This window comes from Cebus imitator, unplaced genomic scaffold (genome assembly GCF_001604975.1).
Source record: "Cebus imitator isolate Cc_AM_T3 unplaced genomic scaffold, Cebus_imitator-1.0 Scaffold198, whole genome shotgun sequence".
Taxonomy (NCBI): Eukaryota; Metazoa; Chordata; class Mammalia; order Primates; family Cebidae; genus Cebus; species Cebus imitator.
Genome location: NW_016107513.1, coordinates 2,678,753 through 2,700,419, shown reverse-complemented (window position 1 = coordinate 2,700,419; position 21,667 = coordinate 2,678,753). Strand labels below are relative to the sequence as shown.

General features: G+C 35.3%; 1 protein-coding gene across 14 annotated transcripts in view; it reads right to left on the bottom strand.

Moving 5' to 3' along the window:
- RPS6KC1 (ribosomal protein S6 kinase C1) overlaps positions 1-21,667 on the bottom strand; it is a 207,454-nt gene that overhangs the window by 127,635 nt on the left and 58,152 nt on the right. For 11 of the 14 annotated variants that reach the window (XM_017547526.2, XM_017547521.2, XM_037745383.1 and 8 more), the window contains one exon: positions 13,716-14,075. The exons of the other annotated variants lie outside the window; for them this stretch is intronic. In XM_017547526.2, the coding sequence (XP_017403015.1) occupies positions 13,716-14,004 (289 nt within the window). In that variant the 5' untranslated portion in view covers positions 14,005-14,075. The remainder of the gene's footprint in view (positions 1-13,715; positions 14,076-21,667) is intronic. 14 annotated transcript variants of the gene reach the window in all.

Below are 21,667 nucleotides of genomic sequence, written 5' to 3'. Positions count from 1 at the left end.
AAAAAAAAAAAAAAAAAAAAAAGGAAAATCATTAAGATTGTGGTAAGTTGTTATGGCACCAATAGAAAACTAATAAAATGAGATTTAAAAATCAAAACAAAAAATAAAAGATATTTTGAACTGATAATAACTGAGGTTTAACATAACCAAATCTATAGAAGATAGCTAAACAAATACTTAATGGAAAACTTAATAATCCTAAATACATATGGGGGAAAAAAAGGCCAAAACTCAAAGATGTAATCTTCTAACTCAAAAATAAAAACAATAATCAGACTTCAAGTAAGTAGAAGGAGAGAAAGAAATACCAATCTATAAACCAGAAAACATAGAACAGCAAAATAAAAGTTAAAAGTTGATTCTTTCGAACATTTAAAAAAAAAACTGATAAAATGCTAACATGAGTAATTAAGAAAAAAATATATGTAACAAATAACCAAAATCTAGAAAAACCCAACAGACATCCAAGAGATTAGGAGACATTATAAACAATTCTACAATTAAATTTCACCTTTTATGTGAAATAGACAAATTTCTTTAAAAATAAGACTTGCTGAGGTTCACGAAAAAAGAAACATATACAACTTTAATAACTGGATATCTACTAAAGAAATTGAACCTACTATTTGAAAACTCTTCCCATAGAATATGTTAAGTACGATACATATATTGTGGATACGAAGAAGAATGGCTCTATATTCTAGAAATATAAACTACACAGGGGTAGTAAAGGCCATGATGGCTTTAATTTACTTTTAAATTTGTCAAATATATATAATCTATGAAAATTAAAAACACATATACAGGTATATCTTTGGAGATAATGTGGACTCTGATCTAGACCACTGCAAAAAAGTGAAAATGATAATAATGCAAGACACATATTGTTTCCCAGTGCATATAATTGTGTTTACACCATCCGTAGTGTACGTGTGCAATAGCATTACGTCTTTAAAAACAATATACATACACCTTAATTTAAAAATAATTTATTGCTAAAAAATGCTAATGATCATCTGAGCCTTCATTAAGTGGCAATCTTTTTGCTGGTAGAGGGAGTACTGCGTTTATGTTGATGGCTGCTAACTGATCAGGGTAGTGGTTGCTTAAGTGCCATCTCCTGGATGGCAACACAAACTTCAATATGAAAAATACTTTGCAACCCCGTGAAACCAATGCCAAGAATTCAGCCGCAAGCAAAGACCCTGTACAAAGTTTCATCCCTTCAAATACATCCAGATGTAAAGTCAACTGATTATACTCAAATTACACCACAGTTAAAGGAAGATCAGCCCACACAGATGAGAAAGAACAAGTGCAAGAACTCTGGCAACTCTAGGAGCCAGAGTGCCTCCTTACGTCCAAAGGACTGCACTAGCTACCCAGTAGTGGTTCATAACCAGAAAAACATAAACAGATTAAATGTCCCAATTAAAAGGCACAGAGTGGCAAGGTGGATAAAGGGCGAGATCCAACTATATGCTATCTTCAAGACCCTTGTCACACACAGTAACACCCACAGGCTCAAAGTAAAGGGATGAAGAAAGATCTATCAAGCAAATGGAAAACAAAAAAGAGCAGGGTTGCCATTCTCATTCCAGACAAAACTGACTTCAAATCAACTATGATCAAGAAGGACAGGGAAACGCATTATATAATGACAAAGGGTTCGAGTCAACAAGAAAACTCAACTCTCCTAAGTATATATGCAGCCAACACTGGAGCACCCAGATTCACAAAACAAGTTCTTAGAGACCAAAGAGATCTAGATAATCACACTATAATAATACTGGGACACTTTAACATCCCACTGACAGAACTAGATAGATAATTGAGGCAGAATACCAGAAAAAATAATCAGAACCCAAACTCGACATTTGTCCAAACTGACCTAACAGATATCTACAGAACATTCAACGCAACAAAACTAATGAAAAAAAAAGATACAACATACCAGAATTTCTGAGACATAGATAAAGCAGTGTTAAAAGTGTCAAAGTTAATAGTGCTAAACATCCACATTAACAGATATCAAATTAGCAACCTCATGTCATACCTAGAGGAACCTGAAAAACAAGAGCTAACCAATCCCAAAGGTAGCAAAAGAAAAGAAATAACCAAAATCAGAGGTGTACTGAATGAAATGAAAATGAGAAAAACCATACAGAAGATTTTTTTTAAGTTGGTTCTTTGAAAAAAAATAAATAAAATTTATAGCCTTCTAGTTAGACTAATAAAGCAAAAAAAAAAAAAGGACAAGATCCAAATAAACACAATCAGAAATGACCAAAAGGACATTACCACTGATCCCATAAAAATTCAAAAAAATTAAAAAACCTTCAGAGGCTATTACTAATACCTCTATGCTCACAAACTTAGAAAACCTAGAAGAAATGGATAAGCTCCTGGAAACATACCACCTCCCAAGACTGAACCAGGAAGAAGCTGATTATCTGAACAGATCAATAAGTTCCAAAATTGAATCAGTAATTAAAAACCTACCAATCAGAAAAGGCCCTGGACCAAATGAATTCATAAACAAATTCTATCACATGTATAAAAAAGAGAAGGTACCAATCCTACTGAAACTATTCCAAAAAAGGAAAAAAAAAAAAAAAAATAGAGGAAGAGGGACTCCTCTCTCATTCTATGAGGCCTGCATCATTCTGATACCAAAACTTGGCAAAGGCAGAATGAAAAAAATTTCAGACTACTATCCCTGATGAATATAAGTTGCAGAAATCCTCAATAAAATACTAGCAAACCAAATCCAGCAGCACATCAGAAAGCTAGTCTACCATGATCAAGTAGGATTTATTTCTGGGATGTAAGGTTGGTTCAACATATGCAAATCAATAAATGTGATCATCACACAAACAGAACTAAAAACGAAAACCACATGATCATCTCGATAGGCAAAGAAGAGGCTGTCGATAAAATTCAATATGCCTTTGTGTTAAAAATCTTCAATGAACTACTCATTGAAGGTACATACCTCAAATAACAAGAGTCATCCATGACAAACCCACAGCCAACAATATACTAAATGGACAAATGCAGGAAGCATTCCCCTTGAGAACCAGAACAAGACAAGGATGCCATCTCTCACCCCTCTATTCAACATAGTACTGGAAGTCCCAGCTAGAGCAATCAGCTAAGAGAAAGAAATAAAAAGCATCCAAATAGGAAGACAGGAAGTCAAATTAGCTTTCTTAACAAGATACTTTACCTGGAAAACCCCATAGTCTCTGCTCAAAGGCTCCTAGATCTTATGAACAGCTTCAGCAAAGTTTCAGAATACAAAAATCAGTGAACAAAAATCAGTAGCATTTCCACACACCAATCGTGTCTAAGCTGAGAGCCAATTCAAAAAGGTAGTCCCATTCACAACAGCCACAAAAATAATAAAAAGGCCTAGGAATACAGCTAACCAAGGAGGTAAATTATCTCTACAATGTGAATTATAAAACACTGCTGAACGAAATCAGATATGACAAATAGAAAAGCATTCCATGCTCATGGATAAAAGAGTCAATATTATTAAAATTACCATACTGTCCAAAGCTATTTACAGATTAAATGCTATCCTTATCGAACTATTAATGACATTTTTCACACAATTAGAAAAAAAATTCTAAAATTCATTTGGAATAATAAAAGAGCCTGAATAGCCAAAGCAATCCTAAGCAAAAAGAACAAATCTGGAGGCCTCACACTACCCAACTTCATATACTACAAGCCTACAGTAACGAAAACACCATGGTACTAGTACAAAGACAGATACACAGACCCCTGAAACTATCTGATTCACATACCTACAACTATCTGATGTTCGCACACCTATAACTCTCTGATCCTGGACAAAGCCAACAATAGCAAGCAATGGGGAAAGGACTGCCTCTTCAGAAAATGGTGCTGGAAAATCTAGCCTTGTCTCCTACTTTTTACCATATATAAAAATCAACTAAAGATAAATTAAAGACTTAAATGTAATATCTAAAACACTAAAGACCCTAGAAGAAACCTAGGAAACACCACTCAGCATAGTAGCCAAGGCAAATACTTTGTAACAAAGTCTCCAAAACAATTTGCAACAAAAACATTGACAAGTGGACCTAATTAAACTAAAGAGGTTCTACAAAGCAAAACAAACTATCAATAAACAGACAACCCATAGAATAGGATAAAATATTTGCACACTATGTATCTGACAAAGGTCTAATGTACAGAACCTATAAGGAACTCAAATAAGTCAACAAATAAAAAACAAACAACGCCATTTAAAAATGGGCAAGGATGAGGCCAGGCGCAGTGGCTCACCCCTGTAATCCCAGCACTTTGGGAAGCTGAGGTGGGTGGATCACAAGGTCAGGAGTTCGAGACAAGCCTGGCCAAGATGGTGAAATCCCATCTCTACTAAAAATACAAAAATTAGCCAGAAGTGGTGGTGGGAACCTGTAATCCCAGCTACTTGGGAGGTGAGGGAAAAGAATCGCTTGAACACCGGAGGTAGAGATTGCAGTGAGCCAAGATCAGGTCACTGACCTCTAGCCTAGGCAACAGAGCAAGACTCCATCTCGAATTAAAAAAAAAAAATGGGCAAGGACATGAACAGGCACTTCTCAAAAGCAGCCAACAAATATACAAAAACAGGTTCAATACAACTATTCATTAGGGAAATGCAAATCAAAACCACAATGAGACAGCATCTCATACCAGTCAGAATGGTTGTTATTACAAAGTCAAAAAATAACAGATGCAGGTGACATTACAGAAAAAAGGGAATGCTTATACACTGCTGGTGGGAATGTAATTTAGTTCAGCCACTGTGGAAAGCAGTCTGGAGATTTCTCTAAGAACATAAAATAGAACTAGCATTCAATCCAGCAATTCCATTACTGGTTATATACCCAAAGAAATATAAATCATTCTACCATAAAGACACATGCACTCATTCATGTTTATCACAACACTATTTACAATAACAAAGACACAGAATCAAGCTAAATGTCCATCAATGGTGAACTAGATAAAGAAAATATGGTACAGATATGCTATAGAATACTATGCAGCCATTTAAAAAAAAAAAGGGATCGTGGCCTTTGCAGCAATAAAAATGGAACTGATGGCCATCAGCTAAGCAAATTAACACAGGAACAGAAAACCAACCACCACATGTCCTCACTTACAAGTGGAAGTTAAACATTCAGTACACATGGATACAGAAGGGAGCAACAGACACTGAGGCCTATTTGAAGGTGGAGGGTGGGAGGAAGGTGAGGACTGGAAAACTACCTACCAAATATTATGCAAATTTCCTGGGTGACAAAATTATCTGCATACCAACCTCTGCAACACACAATTTACCCATGTAATGAACCTGCACATGTACCCCTTGGACCTAAAATGAAAATAGCCCCAAAAGACTTGTTCAATACAGTGTTGCCACAAAACTTCTATTTGGTTTAAAAAACACACACAATTATCTGCAAATTGCCATAAAGTAAAGCACAACAAAACAAGGTAAGTCTGAACATAAATGAATATTGGCAATTAAATCCAATGATACATAAAAAGGATAATGCATATCACAACCATGTAAGGTTTATTTTAGGCATACGAAAGTTGTTGAACATTCTGAAATCAATCTGTGTCTCTTGGGCCTAGAGGACAATGGTGGCCACCAAATTTCCAATCTCTCCACATAACCTCTCAAGAAACAAAAGAAAAACCAAGAGAGCAAATAAATGCATTTATGACTCACATTTTCAGCACCACTAGGAAACAAAGATATCATGACCTTTGGATTATCTGTAAATAGAAAAACAAATCAAATTACAACAACACTACCAGGGCCCCCCCATTACAGACTAATGGATGCAGTGACCAGAGGAAGAAAGGCTTAAGAGATTCCTGGCTGGGTGTGCTGGCTCCCGCCTGTAATCCCAGCACTTTGGGAGGCTGAGGCTGGTGGAACATGCCTGTAATCGCAGCTACTTGGGAGGCTGAGGCAGAAGAATCACTTGAACCCAGGAGTCTGAGGTTTCAGTGAGCCGAGATCGTTCCATTGCACTCCAGCCTGTGCAAGAAGAGCAAAACTCTGTCTCAAAAACAAAAAAACAAAAAAACAAAAAANAAAAAAAAAAACAGAGATTCCTTGGGAAGAAAAAAAAATACATATATTGGGTGGTAGCAAATTGGACTTAAACCAAAGCACAAGAAAAAACAAACAGAAAATGGAAGCCCAACTAAATGCCAAACACAGGCTGGCATTTGATAGTTAAAAAACAGGCTTTATAAGGTTGAAAGTAAGGACAATCAAAAGTGAGAGCCTTGGTAAAGCCTTCCTACTGGGGAAGAATCAGATATATAGAAAATGAGTGAGACATCTTCAAGATGTCGCAGTGAAAGTCCAAAGAGAAAGAAGAAAAATGGGAGAAAGGTCAGGATCCTACAGAAAAAAGAGAAACAAGACCCCAACCCATTCCTTATCATCATCCATAACAGAAATTGCAGAGAAGAGCGTGGAAACAACAGAAAGCACTCTCTCAAAGCTGGAACCCTGCCCTTATAAGGAATGGGAATAGGAAAAAGCAGACCTGTAACAGGTGCCATGGCTCACACCAAAGTCCTGGCTATTCAGGAAGCTGAGGCGGAAGGACTGCTTGAGGCCTGGAGTTCAAAACGGTCTGGGGAACACAGCAAGACTCCTTCTCCAAAATATTTTTTAAAAGAAAAAAGCAGACCTCCTCTACTCAACAGTGTTAATGATCAGGATAATAATTACCCTTGAAGAGGGGAGATGAGGAAGCTTCTAGGGTGCTGGCCAAATTCTGCTCCTTGATCTGGATGCCAGTCACATAGAAGTGTTCCATGTGTGAAAATACATTCACAGCTATATGGTTATGATATTTTCTTTTCTGTGTATATAATATACTTCCATTAAAAGTTTAAAAAACAGATACCATGCTGGTTCTCTAAAGAATTATCATCTAAGAAACATATAAGAGAACACACAGGAACAACCAAAACAATCATTTTTGTTTTTTAAGGCCAGGGGAGAAAGGATAATAAACGGCCCTGTTGGGCCATGACAGAAAAGCAGAAATAACATTTCAATGTGTTTTGTTTGTTTGTTTTTGCCTAACATCCCTTCCTCGTTTGGATCCATTCCTTCCACATTCCATGGTTATGCTGTTCAGTTCATGTGGTTCATCAGGGATAGCTCTGTCCGCCTTCCCAGGGATGACCAGATAACCTATGCCTAATCAGGTTACAAAGACAGAAGTGAAGGCTATGTGACTCATGCCAGGCCAATCCTCCCTGGGGCTTTTATTGGAGTTACGGGGGGATATACCTGCTTCCTCTAGTATCCTGAGGACAAAGTCTTTATCAAGCTGGAGCTAGTTGGGGGGTTATCTTTCATGCCATGAAGATAAAATCAAATAAGAGAAAGGGGATAGCAAGTACAGGGTGTGAACAGAGACAGGAAAATAAAAAGACAGAGACCTGTTGGCATTTCTTGAACACCTGAATTGAGCTATATGTAACCATTTATGTGGAATAAAACACTCTTTTTCAGATGGACTAAAACAATGTTTTCTATGTGAGCCTCTTTGAGTTGGTTAGGTTTTTGTTACCTGGAGCTGAAAATCTAGTCTTATTACAAAACTTGAAAGAGAATTACCTGACTATAGGACAATTTAAAAAGCAACTCTCTTTTCATTTGTGAATATCAAGAACAGAAAATCTAAAGTCTTGTCTCTAAACCTATGAAGTAGTTCCTTCTGAGTTCAATGCATTAGCAACCGATTTCTCCTGTTGGCAGGCACTTCCTGGATCAACTAAAGAAAGGAAAAAACAGAATGCTGATGAGGAGGGAAGACAGAAGGCTAGGTGGCATATTTAAATCATTTTAAATCTCTTTTTAAAATCTGAGACTATTTTAAAATGCTTCCTTCTAGCCAGTTTCAAAACAATTAAGATCTGAAAAATTCTCAACTAAGGCAATTTATTAAATCATAGTGAAAAGTACACATTTTATTTTAAAACAGAAAAGGCTGTGAAGATGTTATGACATTCAGGTCACAGGTCACACCTGAAGGAAAAAATTAAAAAAAATAAGAAATATTCTGTATTTGTTTAATACTGCTCCTTCTTGAAAAGTAAGATGTCAACTTCCAGACTGAGATGGACAGAAGGCTCATACTTCAATAAGCAGCCCCTCTTTTCCAACTTTATTACAATGATAAACAAAATATACAAGTGATACCAAAAGGCACAAGTGGGTTCAAACTTAAGATAAAAATCTCTATGGCAAGTGGTATTTATCCTAGGAACTCAAGAATGGTTCAATATAAGGAAATCAATGTAATATATCACATTAATAGAACAAAGAAGAAAGAAAGCACATGATTGATTCAAGTGATGCACAAAAAGCATTTGTAAGAATCCAACACCATTGCACGATATTAACATCCAGAAAACCAAAAACAGAATAGAACTTCCTCAACATGATAAAGGGCATCTATGAAAAACCAACAACTAACATCATATTCCACAGTAAGCCTGAAATCTTTCCCCCTAAGACATCAGGAACAGACAAGAATGCCTGCTTTCCCAATGTTATTGTACACTATACTGGAAGTTCTAGCCAGAGTATTAGGTGAGAAACAGAAATAAAAGCCATCCAAACTGAAAAGGAAGAAGTTCTCAGAATCTATAATCTGTTCTCAGAATCTATAATCTTAACACAGTTGCACTTCAGTATCCACAGGGTATTGGTTCCAAGACCCCCTAAATGACAAAATCACATGACCTGTTTCCCTTTATCAACCCTAAACTTACTACCTTTTTCATATATCCATCCATTTCCAAAGCCAAAAACTTTATCCTTTGAGTTTCCAAATAGTTAAGTAGCTCTGATTCATGGACTAAATCAATGGTCCAAGCTGCACACAAGGTCATGGTGTTTGAAATATGTCTAGACATCCCTGAGAGTCTAGCACACATCTACCCAAGAAAAAACTATAAAAAATGGTTTGGTACAGCTTATTATACCATTTACCAGATTGAAAATGGCAGAGTAAAAATGTTTGCATCTCTTATCTGAAAATTAACATTAAAAATAGTCTCTTTGGTCAAAAATATCAATAAAATCTTCAAAGAAAAATTGGATATCAACAATATCCAGAAATACATTATGAAATTTCACTCATAATGTATGCAAGAGAAGAGAAGAGGAAAGAAGGTAAAAGGGAAGGAGAGAAGAAGGGAGAAAATAAGAGACGAAGGAAAGAAAAAGAATGAGAAGGGCAGGGGGAAAGAATGGAGTATTTTTTAAGTGTGGCATCAACATCAAGTGAACAGCGACAGGTGTGACTACAGTAGCAAACCTACCAGATATTTTCAACAAGACATACACAACAAAATCATGGGTCATATTAGCATGCTATTAAGTTGACAGAAACATCTCATCTTGAAGGGCCATTGCTCAATTTTATTTTATATATTTAGAAAATAACCATTTTATATTCCCTATTACAGGGCCTGGTACATACAAGTAGCAAATGCTTGTTGAAGGATCAACTAGATGAATAGATGGCTGACTGAAAACAAACAAATGGGTAGAAGGAAAAATGATGAATACTCAAAATAAGAAAGTTTTCAAATATTCAATAATGGAGAAGATTTCCTGCTTCTCCATTTTAAAATGCTAATCTAATTAGGGGGAACACATGAGAGGTAGCATAGCACAATATGAAGACCTAGGCTCAGAAGGACCTAGGTTAAAATCCTAGCTCAACTCTTACCGGCCTGTGTCCTTGAGCAAATTGCTTAATTTACGTAAGGCTTAGTTTCCTCCACCTATAAAACAGGGATCACAATATCTACCTTACAAAGACATCAAACCAGCACTTTTGGCACCTGGAACAAACTACAAAAACCAGCTCTCAAATCAACTCTGTAATTCATAATGTAGCCCACAGATGGGTGTTACTAACAATGCTCGCCATCTGGTAGCTTCCTGTTTTAAATAATTATTCTTGCTAACTAGGTGCCAAGCTTTTAGAATCATTATATTAAATGTTTGCACCCTCTAAATTTTGGTGTCCTTAGACGAAGTCCAGTATGGCCAGTCATAGTTCAACTTATGGGGTTGCTGTGAAGATTAAAAATAGTCTAAGAAAAATACCTTGTACAGTGACAGACGTGTAATGAATTGTTATTACTTAAACATTTTATTAATACGTTTCTGTAATCCACATACCACTCTATATTATCACAACTACTCCAATAAGCCCACACATAGATTAATCATATCAGCCACTTTCAGCATTATATAAACAAGATGGACAGGAAAGGGTGATATATATTGCAACATCCTTTTCAAAAATTCAAGTTGATTCCTTCCACTCTGACTTTTGGATTTTCTCTCTTACATCCATAAAGACCTGAGAATTTAGAAGAGAGACAGTACTTTCATTCTAAGAGCCATTTCTGAAAGGGAGTAAGTAAAGTGTCAGGTTCAAAGAGAATTCAAAGTCACCACTACCAGGGTATACTTATTCTCCGCTGGATGGGCAAACAGAGCTGTTGCTATTGTATTTTGCATGTGGTCTCAGCTGTGCAAATACCAGTTAAATAAGAAAAACATCAACCCATCTTTATCAGACCTACTAACAACCCAGACAAACTCCTTTAGGATGAATAGTTTAGTAACAAAATAACGAAATTTGCCAACCCTAAGAATCTTTGTATAAAGCACTACTTAGATCTGAAAGATTATTTTCTCTGAATTATCAGATATCCAGAAATACTTACTATAAGACATGCCAATCCATGCCAATAAAAATCACAAGAACAAACCGTTATGAAGAGTTCAATTTAAATGATTTATAGGTTTTACTGGTTATAGAGATCTTTCACTAACAGTTTTGTCAACCTGTAACAAACCTTGTCCAAGGAAACATCTCTTCTAAGCAAAAAAGTCAAATCAAGCTGACAACTAGAGCCCCCAGTTTCCCCACAAATTGAAGGATAATAACCATAGGTCTGTTAGGTGGTGACTAGTATGCTAGTACAGAATCCATGGACTGGAAGTACTGTCCCAAACTTACATTTGACACAGGGTCAAATGTGTAACCAGGAGGGCTGAAACAAAGGTTCTTTTACATACTGGTTAAAAATTAGAGTTCTATGATTGTGGTTCCCATAGTTAGTATGAATAAAAATGGATCAAATTGCAAATAAACAATAAAAGACTAAAATCAGTTTAATCAGTTACTAACTTTCTGGAATTGATGTCATATTAACAACAGAAACCAATCCAGAGCAGGAATGGATATTGTGGTTTTAAAAGGACAAACATGCATTAAATACAAGATACATGTTTAAATGGTAGCATTCCTTAAGATAGTAGTCTAGTAGGTTTGGTATCAAGTTCTAGTGGAGAAATAATTCACCACCATAATCAAAGTAACTAACCAAATGACATATTCTTTGTTATTTCCTGACGTGTATGTATAATTCTCATTCTGAAGCACAGATTTCTATTTTTCTGGTGCCACCAAGTGGTAACAGTATGAAATGTAAGATTAAATGCAAACAACTTAGAAAAATGTCACACTGACGACCCTCATGCATTTTATATATGTCAATTAAACTCCAGTGATGTTTTAGCACATAATTCTCTGAAAAGAAACAGAAAAATATCAGAGCAGATTTTTTAAATAATTCATACCCATTTTAAACTCCCAACTCGAAGTGAGAGTTAAGGCAAAGAATAAACATGAACAGATCTTTACGATCATAATGCTCCACCAGCAAACAAAAAACCCAACAGATGGCCGGGCGCAGTGGCTCACACCTATAATCCCAGCACTTTGGGAGGTCGAAGCAGGTGGACCACCTGAGGTCAAGAGTTTGAGATCAGCCTGGCAAACATGGTGAGACCCCGTCTCTACTAAAACTACAGAAATTAGCCAGGTGTGGTGGCGCACACCTGTAATTCCAGCAACTAAGGAGGGTGAGGCAGGAGAATTGCTCAAACTCCCAGAGGCAGAGGTTGCAGTGAGCTGACATGGCGCCACTGCACTCCAGCCTGGGTAACAGAGTGAGATTGGGTCTCCAAAAAAAAAAAACCTAACATTATAAAACCATTTGAAAAATAAAATTAGGATGAAAATGATCTTTCCATCAAAGCATGAAAACAAGTAACTTCCAAATTAGACTATCAATTAGAAGCCTTAAATGTGATAACCTATATTATATAACGATATCAAGATGACAAAATTAATGAGAAATGAATTTAGAGTCAATTATTTGAAACTGTGTTAACAGATTCCAAATGGTTATATCAGCATTTCGGTAAGATAAAAACTAGTGAAAAAGGAAACAAGACTCCAGCTCCTCTTGTTGCTATACACACAAAACATTAATAGCTGTTTGTTCCTCAGGCCCACCAAAATAAGTAGCAATTGTGAAATCTGAATTCCCAGTTGAAGATGGCAAATTGAACACATTTTTTTAGCTAGGTTCCCTACTGAAACTCTATTAACATGGCAGTCAAAAAATTTCTTTAAGACAAAAATCCCACAAGGACAAAGAAACTGAGAAGGTAACAGCAACAAAATTTTAGAAGATAAAAAGATATAAAAAGTAAACATCAATACACTGCAATGGGAATATAATTTTAAAAAAAAAGAAAGGTAGATGGATGAGAAGTTACTAAAAGGAAACTCAGGAAAGTTGCCAAATTTACATGGCACGGTAAAACTCTCCAAAAATTCAAGAACTGGTGGCATTAGGAAGTGGGAGTGAAAGCTAAAAACAAGAGAAATGGTCAAAATCCTGGTTAAGAAGCAGTTAGGATCCTCCATATACAGGCAGGTACACCATATTATAAAACTGAAAGTTTATACTCCAGAAATAACAAAAGGCTTTTGGACTATCCTAGCAGGATACTAGGCACAGTGAGAAGTACTGTAGTAAAAAGTGTTAGTAATACAGGAGACCGGTAATCTGAATGGTACTGACAAACCCAAGACCACAGAACAATCTTTTGTAAATAAAACCACTGGAAGAACGCCAATATCAATCTTTGATTACTGTATCCAAAAAGTCATGTAACTAAATTCAGAATGCTTCATTCTACTTCTATATAGAAAAATTAAAGGGCTAAAACGAGAGCTAATACTTCAGAAGAGTAAGCTCTACATATAGACATTCAGTTACATTCAGCTCTACACATCCCACATCACCTCCATTAATTAAATGAGAATTTACAACAGCTACAAAGAACAAAATAGTAGGCAAACCCAAGAAACTTTTATGCTCTTAGTTTAAAATCCATTTTATTTTGTCTCTTCAGGTCATCAAGAATCTCTGAATTACTCCTGAGAGAGATGAAGGCAAGTAAAACACTGCCTTTTCAAGTCAGAAATGAAAGATTATTATTCATACAAGAGACTTGGAGAATTGCTGACTTTTTTTTAATCCTGTTTTTGTGGATTAATTGATTTAAAGTAGAGGGTTAAGTACCTCCAATAATGTCTAATATCAAGTATATATGCATATATATGTCTTTTAAGCTTCAGTAATTTATCATTTTCAGTATTATTTCCATAAGACTATACAGAAGATATACGTATGTACTTTTCCCATACACCAACAAAAGACCATGCCAAAACATATTAATATATATAAAACCATACCTTGAACACCTTCTAGGAGTAAATCAACTCCCTTCCTATAAAAATCAGATGCAGCTTCATAGTCGTCTTCTTCTTCCTTTTTTAAAGCCAGCTTTATTAATTCTCCTGCTTTCTCCAAATAATCTCTCTTGCCAAGCTTGGGTTTTAAACTGCCAGGAAAGAGGCTACGACTTTCCCGTTCTTCTGTTTTGTTCTGTTCACTCTCAGAAGCAACAGCTCCTAGTGCTGAAGAATCCAAAGAAAGATTGAGACCAAAAGTTCTAATGGGAGAATCTTGATTGGAAGCCATTCCATCATCTAACTCAGCAAGAGAATCCACATCAACAGTAAGAGATATCAGATCACTGTCACTGGAGAAGCCTAGAAATATGATCACAATAGTAAACAGATATTAAATTGAGAATCAGCCAAATGAATACAAATCATGCTAATTATTCATTTTTCATATTATCCAAGTCAATTTGGAAGGCTGTAATTTACTGATGGAAGTCAGTGTCTAGCAATTTGTTTCAGCTTAGTCCATTCATTTTATTCTCTCTATAGAACTCTGGAAGACAACTTCCTTGCCTTAAGCATCAAACTAAAATTGAAAACAAATCTTCATCTAGTTTGGATGCCAAAAAGAGCCTTTACCACAAGATCCTGTAAGCTATTTACAGAAAACTGTTGTCTGTACACAGAGTTGCTACAAATAACAGCACTTTGATAAAGGAAAAAGTACTTGAATCTTAGCTTTTTTTTTTTTTTTTTTTTAAAGACATCATCTTGCTATGTTGCCCAGCTGCACTCCAACTCCTGGGCTCAAGCAATCCTCTCACTTCAGCCTCCTGACTAGCTTAGATTACAAGCATGGGCCACCATACCCAGCTCCAGCTCTTAAAACTTACTGTGTGACCAACAGCAGGTTACTTCATAGTATTACTTACTGTGTAAGACTTTAAATAAGGAATAGAGTTAATGCATATAAAGCATAAGAGACTATCATTATTTTATGACTTTTATAACAATTATATAATACAGGATGAATATCCCTCATCTGAAATGAGGGACCAGAAGTGTTTCAGATTTCAGATTTTAGGTTAGGGATTCTCAACCTGTAACTATATAACAATTATCCAATGTGTCCTCAGAAGTGTGCTTTTTGGTAACTAACCATATCTGGAAAATGTATGCTATTTAGCATTTGTTAAAGTCAGAATTTTTAGACATTTTTGTCTCAGCCTCTTCCACAAGCTTTTGGAAAGGTATATTTGCACCTATGTTTTCAGACAAAAAACAAAGTAATAGGTGCTACTGAATTATTTAGCAGTGAAAATTCCTTCTCATAGGTCATATAACTGACATCTGGTAAATGAGCATAATCCACAATACATACCAAACTTTCTGCTCTCAGGACTGCCTTTCAAAATGATTGTGGATTCTAAAAAGCTTTTGTTCATGTGAATTGTATCTGTGAATATTTATTAAATACCAATACTGACATTTAGAAAATACGTCTAGAAATGCATAAAGCATTAAAGCCCCATTATTTAGTAACGTAATTTTTATGAAAAATAACTATATTTTTCAAAACAAAAAAAAGTGGCATTGTTTTACATTTTTGCAAATCTTGTTAATGTCTGGCTTAACAGAAGATAGCTAGACAATCATAGCTGATTCTGCTCATAATCTGTTGTCATATGTTGTTTTGGATGAAAGATATGAAGGAAATGTCACACAGATAATGTAATTGAAAAAGAAACAAGTATTAGCCTTTTCAGGTAATTATGAATATGGTTCTTTGATACTACACCAAAACTCTACAATTGATAGTTTTTTAAAGCTCAGTTGTACTGCGGAATATCAAATCCTATGACTGGAATTTCCATTTCTTTTACATTCAAATCCATTGGTATCTCTTGCACACTGAATAAATCTTTTACCTGTGCATGAATTTATAACATCATACATTGGTCATCCTGAAAGTAGGGGTTCCCTTAGTTACAAAGATCTTTCAAATGTTGACAGTACATTTCATTATCCCAAAAAAATCGTATGTCAACATTTCATTATCCACCAATCTCATCAGAAAATTTTTAAGTATTGGGAAACTGCCAAACCCAAAGTGGCAGACAGAGGTTATCTAAAAATCCCAATTTTGAATTGAAAACTCCAATTTTGTTATTGGCAACAAATAGGATCAGTTGTTTTCCTTGAAGTGTCAGCTTACTTCACTCCATTTCAAGAAAAAATGTGTCAAACACACAAGTGTGAATAATGACAGTTTGGCAATTGTTCTTTCAAGAAAAATGATGTCCCGTGAAAAAAGCAGGTAGTTCAACTAATGGCTCAAACAACTGAACAAGTGCTTTTCCTCAAGACAACTATGGTAGTTCAATACGCAGAGTGCTTTATGCGTAATTCTCATCTTTTCACACAGCATATTAAAAAGACAAGGAACAAGGGTTAAGATTTAACAAAATTAACAGTTTCTGCTACTTAGGAAAAATTAACATTGGTTTTATAAGTATATGCAATGAGTTCTGTTACAGCCTGGTGTCACTGTCTTGATTCAGTGACACCAAAGCACAAGCACAGCAGTTTCACCTACCACGGCTTTTGTATCATCAGGGCAAATGTCAACATGGTGAAAAGGCAAAGAACGTCCTGGTATTATTACCAAAATAGTTTTGTTTCATGAACCCCCTAAAAATATCTCAGCAACACCCAGAGACCTGAAGGTCACAGTTTGAAAGCCACTGATCTAGATCATTAAATAAGACTGACAACAGGGTTATCTAAAAACTAGTTTGGAAATAACTATGACATCTGCGTCACCACTGAACATTAACTACCAAGTTTCTCAGAAAAAAATTAAAAAGAAAATTATTTCCTCAATATTATATACTAAATCAAAATGAAAAGTGGATTAGACCATACAATTCTAGATCAGGGATCAGCAAGATTTTTCTATAAAGGGCCAAAAAGTAAGAATTTTAGGCTTTGCAGGCCATATGTGGTCTCTGTCACAACTACTCAACACTGCTGTTGTAGTGCAAAAGCGTCATAGACAACATATAAATGAATAAGCATGGCTGTGCTCCAGTAAAACTTTACAAACATTGAAGTGTGAATTCCTTATAATTTTCCCACTACAAAAATCACAAAATCATATTCTTTTAATTTTTTTAACCATTTAAAAATGTAAACACCATTCTTAGTTTGCAGGCCATACAAAAACAGGCGGCAGGCCAGACTCAGCCCATGGACCATAGTTTTGCCAACTCTTATTTTAAATTCAAATTGTTTACTTCACATCAAATAAAGTAAGGTAGGGTAAAAACATGTTACTGGCCACTAAGCTCAAATTTCTAATCAGCTTTAGATGCTGCCTTGGCACCCTGTCAATATATATCCTCATTTTCAACCTTATTTCAAGCCCTTAGAACGTCCAAAAAGAACAAATTCTATTCCCAAAAAGCAAAAGATTTCATTAAACTGACAATCTCAAATGAGATTCATAGAACCTAGAGAAAATCTTTTTAATTCTCTGACATATCAGTCATACAGACAGTACTTCATAATAAGAATCTTTCCTAGTAATCAACAAAGGTATTTATCTACTATCCTATGAAATATATATAAATTTTATGAGATTTTTCTTAAATTAAAAATTTATGAGATTTTTCTTATTTTTAGTATATGTGCTACCGAAGTGAGCACGATTTTTCTTAATTTTAAAACATTTTATGTATTTCAATGCAAACTTATTTCCTTAAATGATGCCAACATATAACCTAGCCCATTGAAACTGATAAATAGATAAGGTTGAAAAAAGTTCTAGATGATACAGCTAATCACAAAAGAAAGGAAATGCTGTATTAGAGATCTCTTTTGTCTGTTCTCTGGTGTCTTGTCACTATAACCTTCACATCATCTATCACATTGTTCTGTTTCATCTTTTGCCCCATTTTCCTTTTTAACAATAACAATAACAACGAAGGGCAAGAGGGCAGCGTTACATAGAATCTGTTTCTTGGCTTTTGACTACAACAAACTAGTACCACAGTCATATTTCCTCTTACCTTTCAAATCATATTTTATTAGCAATGAGAATCATAATTAAATGAAATTAGATCAAAAAAGTAGGACCATTTAAAATACCTAGAGACAAAGATAGTAAAATTAAGTAAATAAACATTCTGTAGAAAATGTTTCCTTTTCAAATTCTAATTTCTTAATTAGGCATCTTTAAAAGAAAGCAAACACACACACACATACACATACACCCCAGCAGGTAAAAAAGAGAAATTTATTTAGCCAAACCAGAAGAAGAAAAGAGAAATAAAAAGACTTCGAGTTTAACCTTTTTAAAAAGAAGAGAATTTGGCAATGCATATCAAAAGCACAAATCTGCTTCTATCTTTCTCCCAGAAATTTAGCAATGTATACCAAAACCAATCAGAGGTGTACAAAAAAGATCTATATACAAGAATGTCCATCACAACAATCAGTAAAAATGTGGCAATAAACTCGTAATAGGAGATTATAATACCTCCTTTTGATAAAATATTATACAGCTATTAAAATCATTCTATAGAAGAATATTTAATGCTAAAGTCTTATGATATATTATGCAAAAACAACCAACTACAAATGAGTATGTATATTATAATTCTACTTTAAAAACAAACACAAAAAAAAGGCTAGAAAGATACACTATTAACAGTGATTTTCTGTGTATGGTAGGATTATAGGTAATTCTATAATACAAAATTTAATAATATTCTTTGTGTATGGTAAACCCTTAAGCTCAGTATCTGAAAGATATCAAAGGAGATGCATCAAGGGCCAATACTGGGAATGTATTTGAGTAAAAGAAAGTTATACACGCATCATTTGTGAAATATAAACCTACATGGATCAACCAGCAGCTAGTGCCAAGGATTCCAAACTCAAAAAAGGAGTTAGATATGAGTATAGAGACAGATCTGTTTAAAGCAGGCAAACCCCTGACACCTCTTCCTTGCCCACCTTATTCCTTTAATTCTCCTCTGGAAGTTGCACCTGGCCATGCCTGAAAAGCCTAACCCTACCCTATCTCCTCGACCATATAAGGCAACTAATCATCTTCTAGTACTCAATGATATCTTTCTCTTCCATATTTAAGCAGTTTCTACATTCCCTTCTTCTCAATGAAGTATTCTCCAGCCAGCTCGAGGAAGATAACATTTAGAAACTCCCTTCAACACCACAGCAATGACTCTTATTTATAAATATATGTAAATACTCAATGCCTAGTTTATTTATATTACATACTTAACATATCTGCTTAATATAGTGCTTGTTCAACTCCCAGAAATCACACAATTTAACTTATTTTATACAAAACTATATATAAATATCACACAAAGCAGAAACTAGCTCCCTAAAGCCGAGAAAGGAAGTTACCAAGTAAGATACAGAGTGCAACAAGCAAGTGACAGGTTCTCAGTTTAGGTAGGAAGGACGTTGTGGATAAGGCAGGGCAACCACTGACTTTTGATATAATATAGAGACTATTTGTCAAAAGTTAAACCAACCTGAAGTCAACCCATACTTAAAGAGGCCCTCTGGGCCAACGCAAGAGTAAAAGGTGCATCCTTCACCAACACCATCAAGGCAAAAACCTAAGCTTTTTTTGGAAGTGATACAAGGGGAAAAAGTCAAAGGTTCTATGAAAGCGTTCTGCCTCCAGGTTCATATCACAGAAATTCAAGTCTCAGGGCTATTAGAGGGCCCCAGGTGACTTGTTAAAAAGCAGCTACAGACATAAGGCGTTTATTTAGCATCCCAGTTCACCTACCTACCCTTACCTCTGTGCTTTGAACTGCTCAGAGTAGGGCAGTATAGTGAAATCTGTCTAGGACACCATCTCTGAAAGACAGGCCCCAGGGGAACAGGTTGAGTTGCCATAGAATAAATCTTTATACTATAAACTATCAGAAATCTGTATTTGAAGACCATCTGTAAAAAGAGATCGGTTTCCTTTAGAACAACAGGTGGTCTCTCATGGGTGACTATATATAAAATACATGGCCTCATTATTATTAGCTGATAGCTTTCACTGAGCCCTGAGGTTCAAATATTGCCATAGTCAACAAAAAGGAATTTCTATTTTTCCTAGTAGCAATGACTCATGGTCCATGCACAAAGCAAGTTATCTAGCCAGCTGAACAAAGGTTACCCTAAGGTAGAAGACATACATATCAGTTTCCATTAAGAAACTAGCACTTACAAACATGATTTTTAAGTGAATACCTAAATGTAAAGCTTAATGCTAGTTAAGATTCCTGTATGTGACTCCCTATTCATCATTTAGTAATAGCTGCTGTGAAAAAAAAAAAGAACCTTTCCTTTAATGTTCCACATTTTTATAACGTTCTTGGGTCATGTCTATGCTTCATCCTTGAAAATGTAATGAAAAGAACATCAGAATACCTCATACAGATTTGGTAAAACAACAGAATAAGCCCAGAAAACACCACAGCAATCTCAATTACAACCCTAATACTGCTATTTTATCATAATAAAGACCCATCATTATTTTCATTTTTTACCAAATGAACTTACTCTGCTACTCTCCAGAACTTTCTCTAGGCTCCAGGATATCAAGCCCACTACCGGTATGCAAGTAGCTCATGCTGAGTTTTCTATACCAAGTATGTCTTCTTCCTGCCTCCCCTCCATAAAATAAAATCTCCTCATTTCAAAATATAGTTCTGTGAGTGCTATGAAATAGCTGGAGTATCTTAGGCACATGGCTTAACTTCTCTGAAATTCCAACTCTGTAATTGTAAAATAAGAGATTTGAGTATATCATTTCTAATGATTCCCATGGTATATCATGAATTTTCTGTTATTTGTCCCACCCAACCCCTAAACTCCTAATTTGCAATATCACCCTCAATAACCCTAGAGTTTTTAAGAGTCACTATTTATCATCAGTGTCATATGTATCACGTACACACACTGGTACATTCTCACTTGTGGTTATCTTGGGGGGAAAAAAATGACCTGTTCTTTTTTGTCAAACTTCACTACCAAAGAAAAGTCAACTAGGGGCAGAGAATAAAATTAAGTTGAGTAAATAAGCACATAACAGAAAAAAGAATCTCTTCGAGCTGAGTATGCAAGAGATACTCTAGCATACCTAATACCAAAGGGCCTAGAAAAATACTGGTAACAAGATTTAGAGTTCTCATGGTGCCACCTAGTGGACATTTGAACTTAATTTTACTTTAAATTACTTGGACTTCCTATAAATTTACATTTAAATTAATATTTAATACTTTCTATATTTTGTCATCTTACACTATACTATGAAGCAAACAGACTTTAAATTTATCTTGGAAACAGATTTAGGTTATTAAGTAGCCAATCGTCTAAAAAACATTCCTATTTAAAATGCTGCTGTCTCAAAGTGTCAAGTTTAAATCTATTAAATGAAAAAAACATAAATAAGATAAAACAAATGGTATTTTAATACAGAAAATTTTTTTCAAGCTTAAATAACTATACATCTTTCCAATAAGACCAACCAGTGCTTTAAATATAATCAACACTATTCATTTAACACAGTTTAATCACAATCTTCATGTCAGTCTACACACGGGAAAGAACTACTACCCTGCCATCAAATAAACATACAAATCTTGAGCTTAATATCATTTCAGGGATCTGCTACAAAGACAGCAATACACACTATCCTCAAACATGCTATCCTCAAAATCTGTATGAGGTATTCTGATGTTCTTTTTATACATTTTCATACACGCTTTCCTCAAAATGTACATTTCATTTACTTTAAAATGGCTAATTCAGCTGGGCGCGGTGGCTCAAGCCTGTAATCCCAGCACTTTGGGAGGCCGAGGCGGGTGGATCACAAGGTCAAGAGATCGAGACCATCCTGGTCAACATGGTGAAACCCCGTC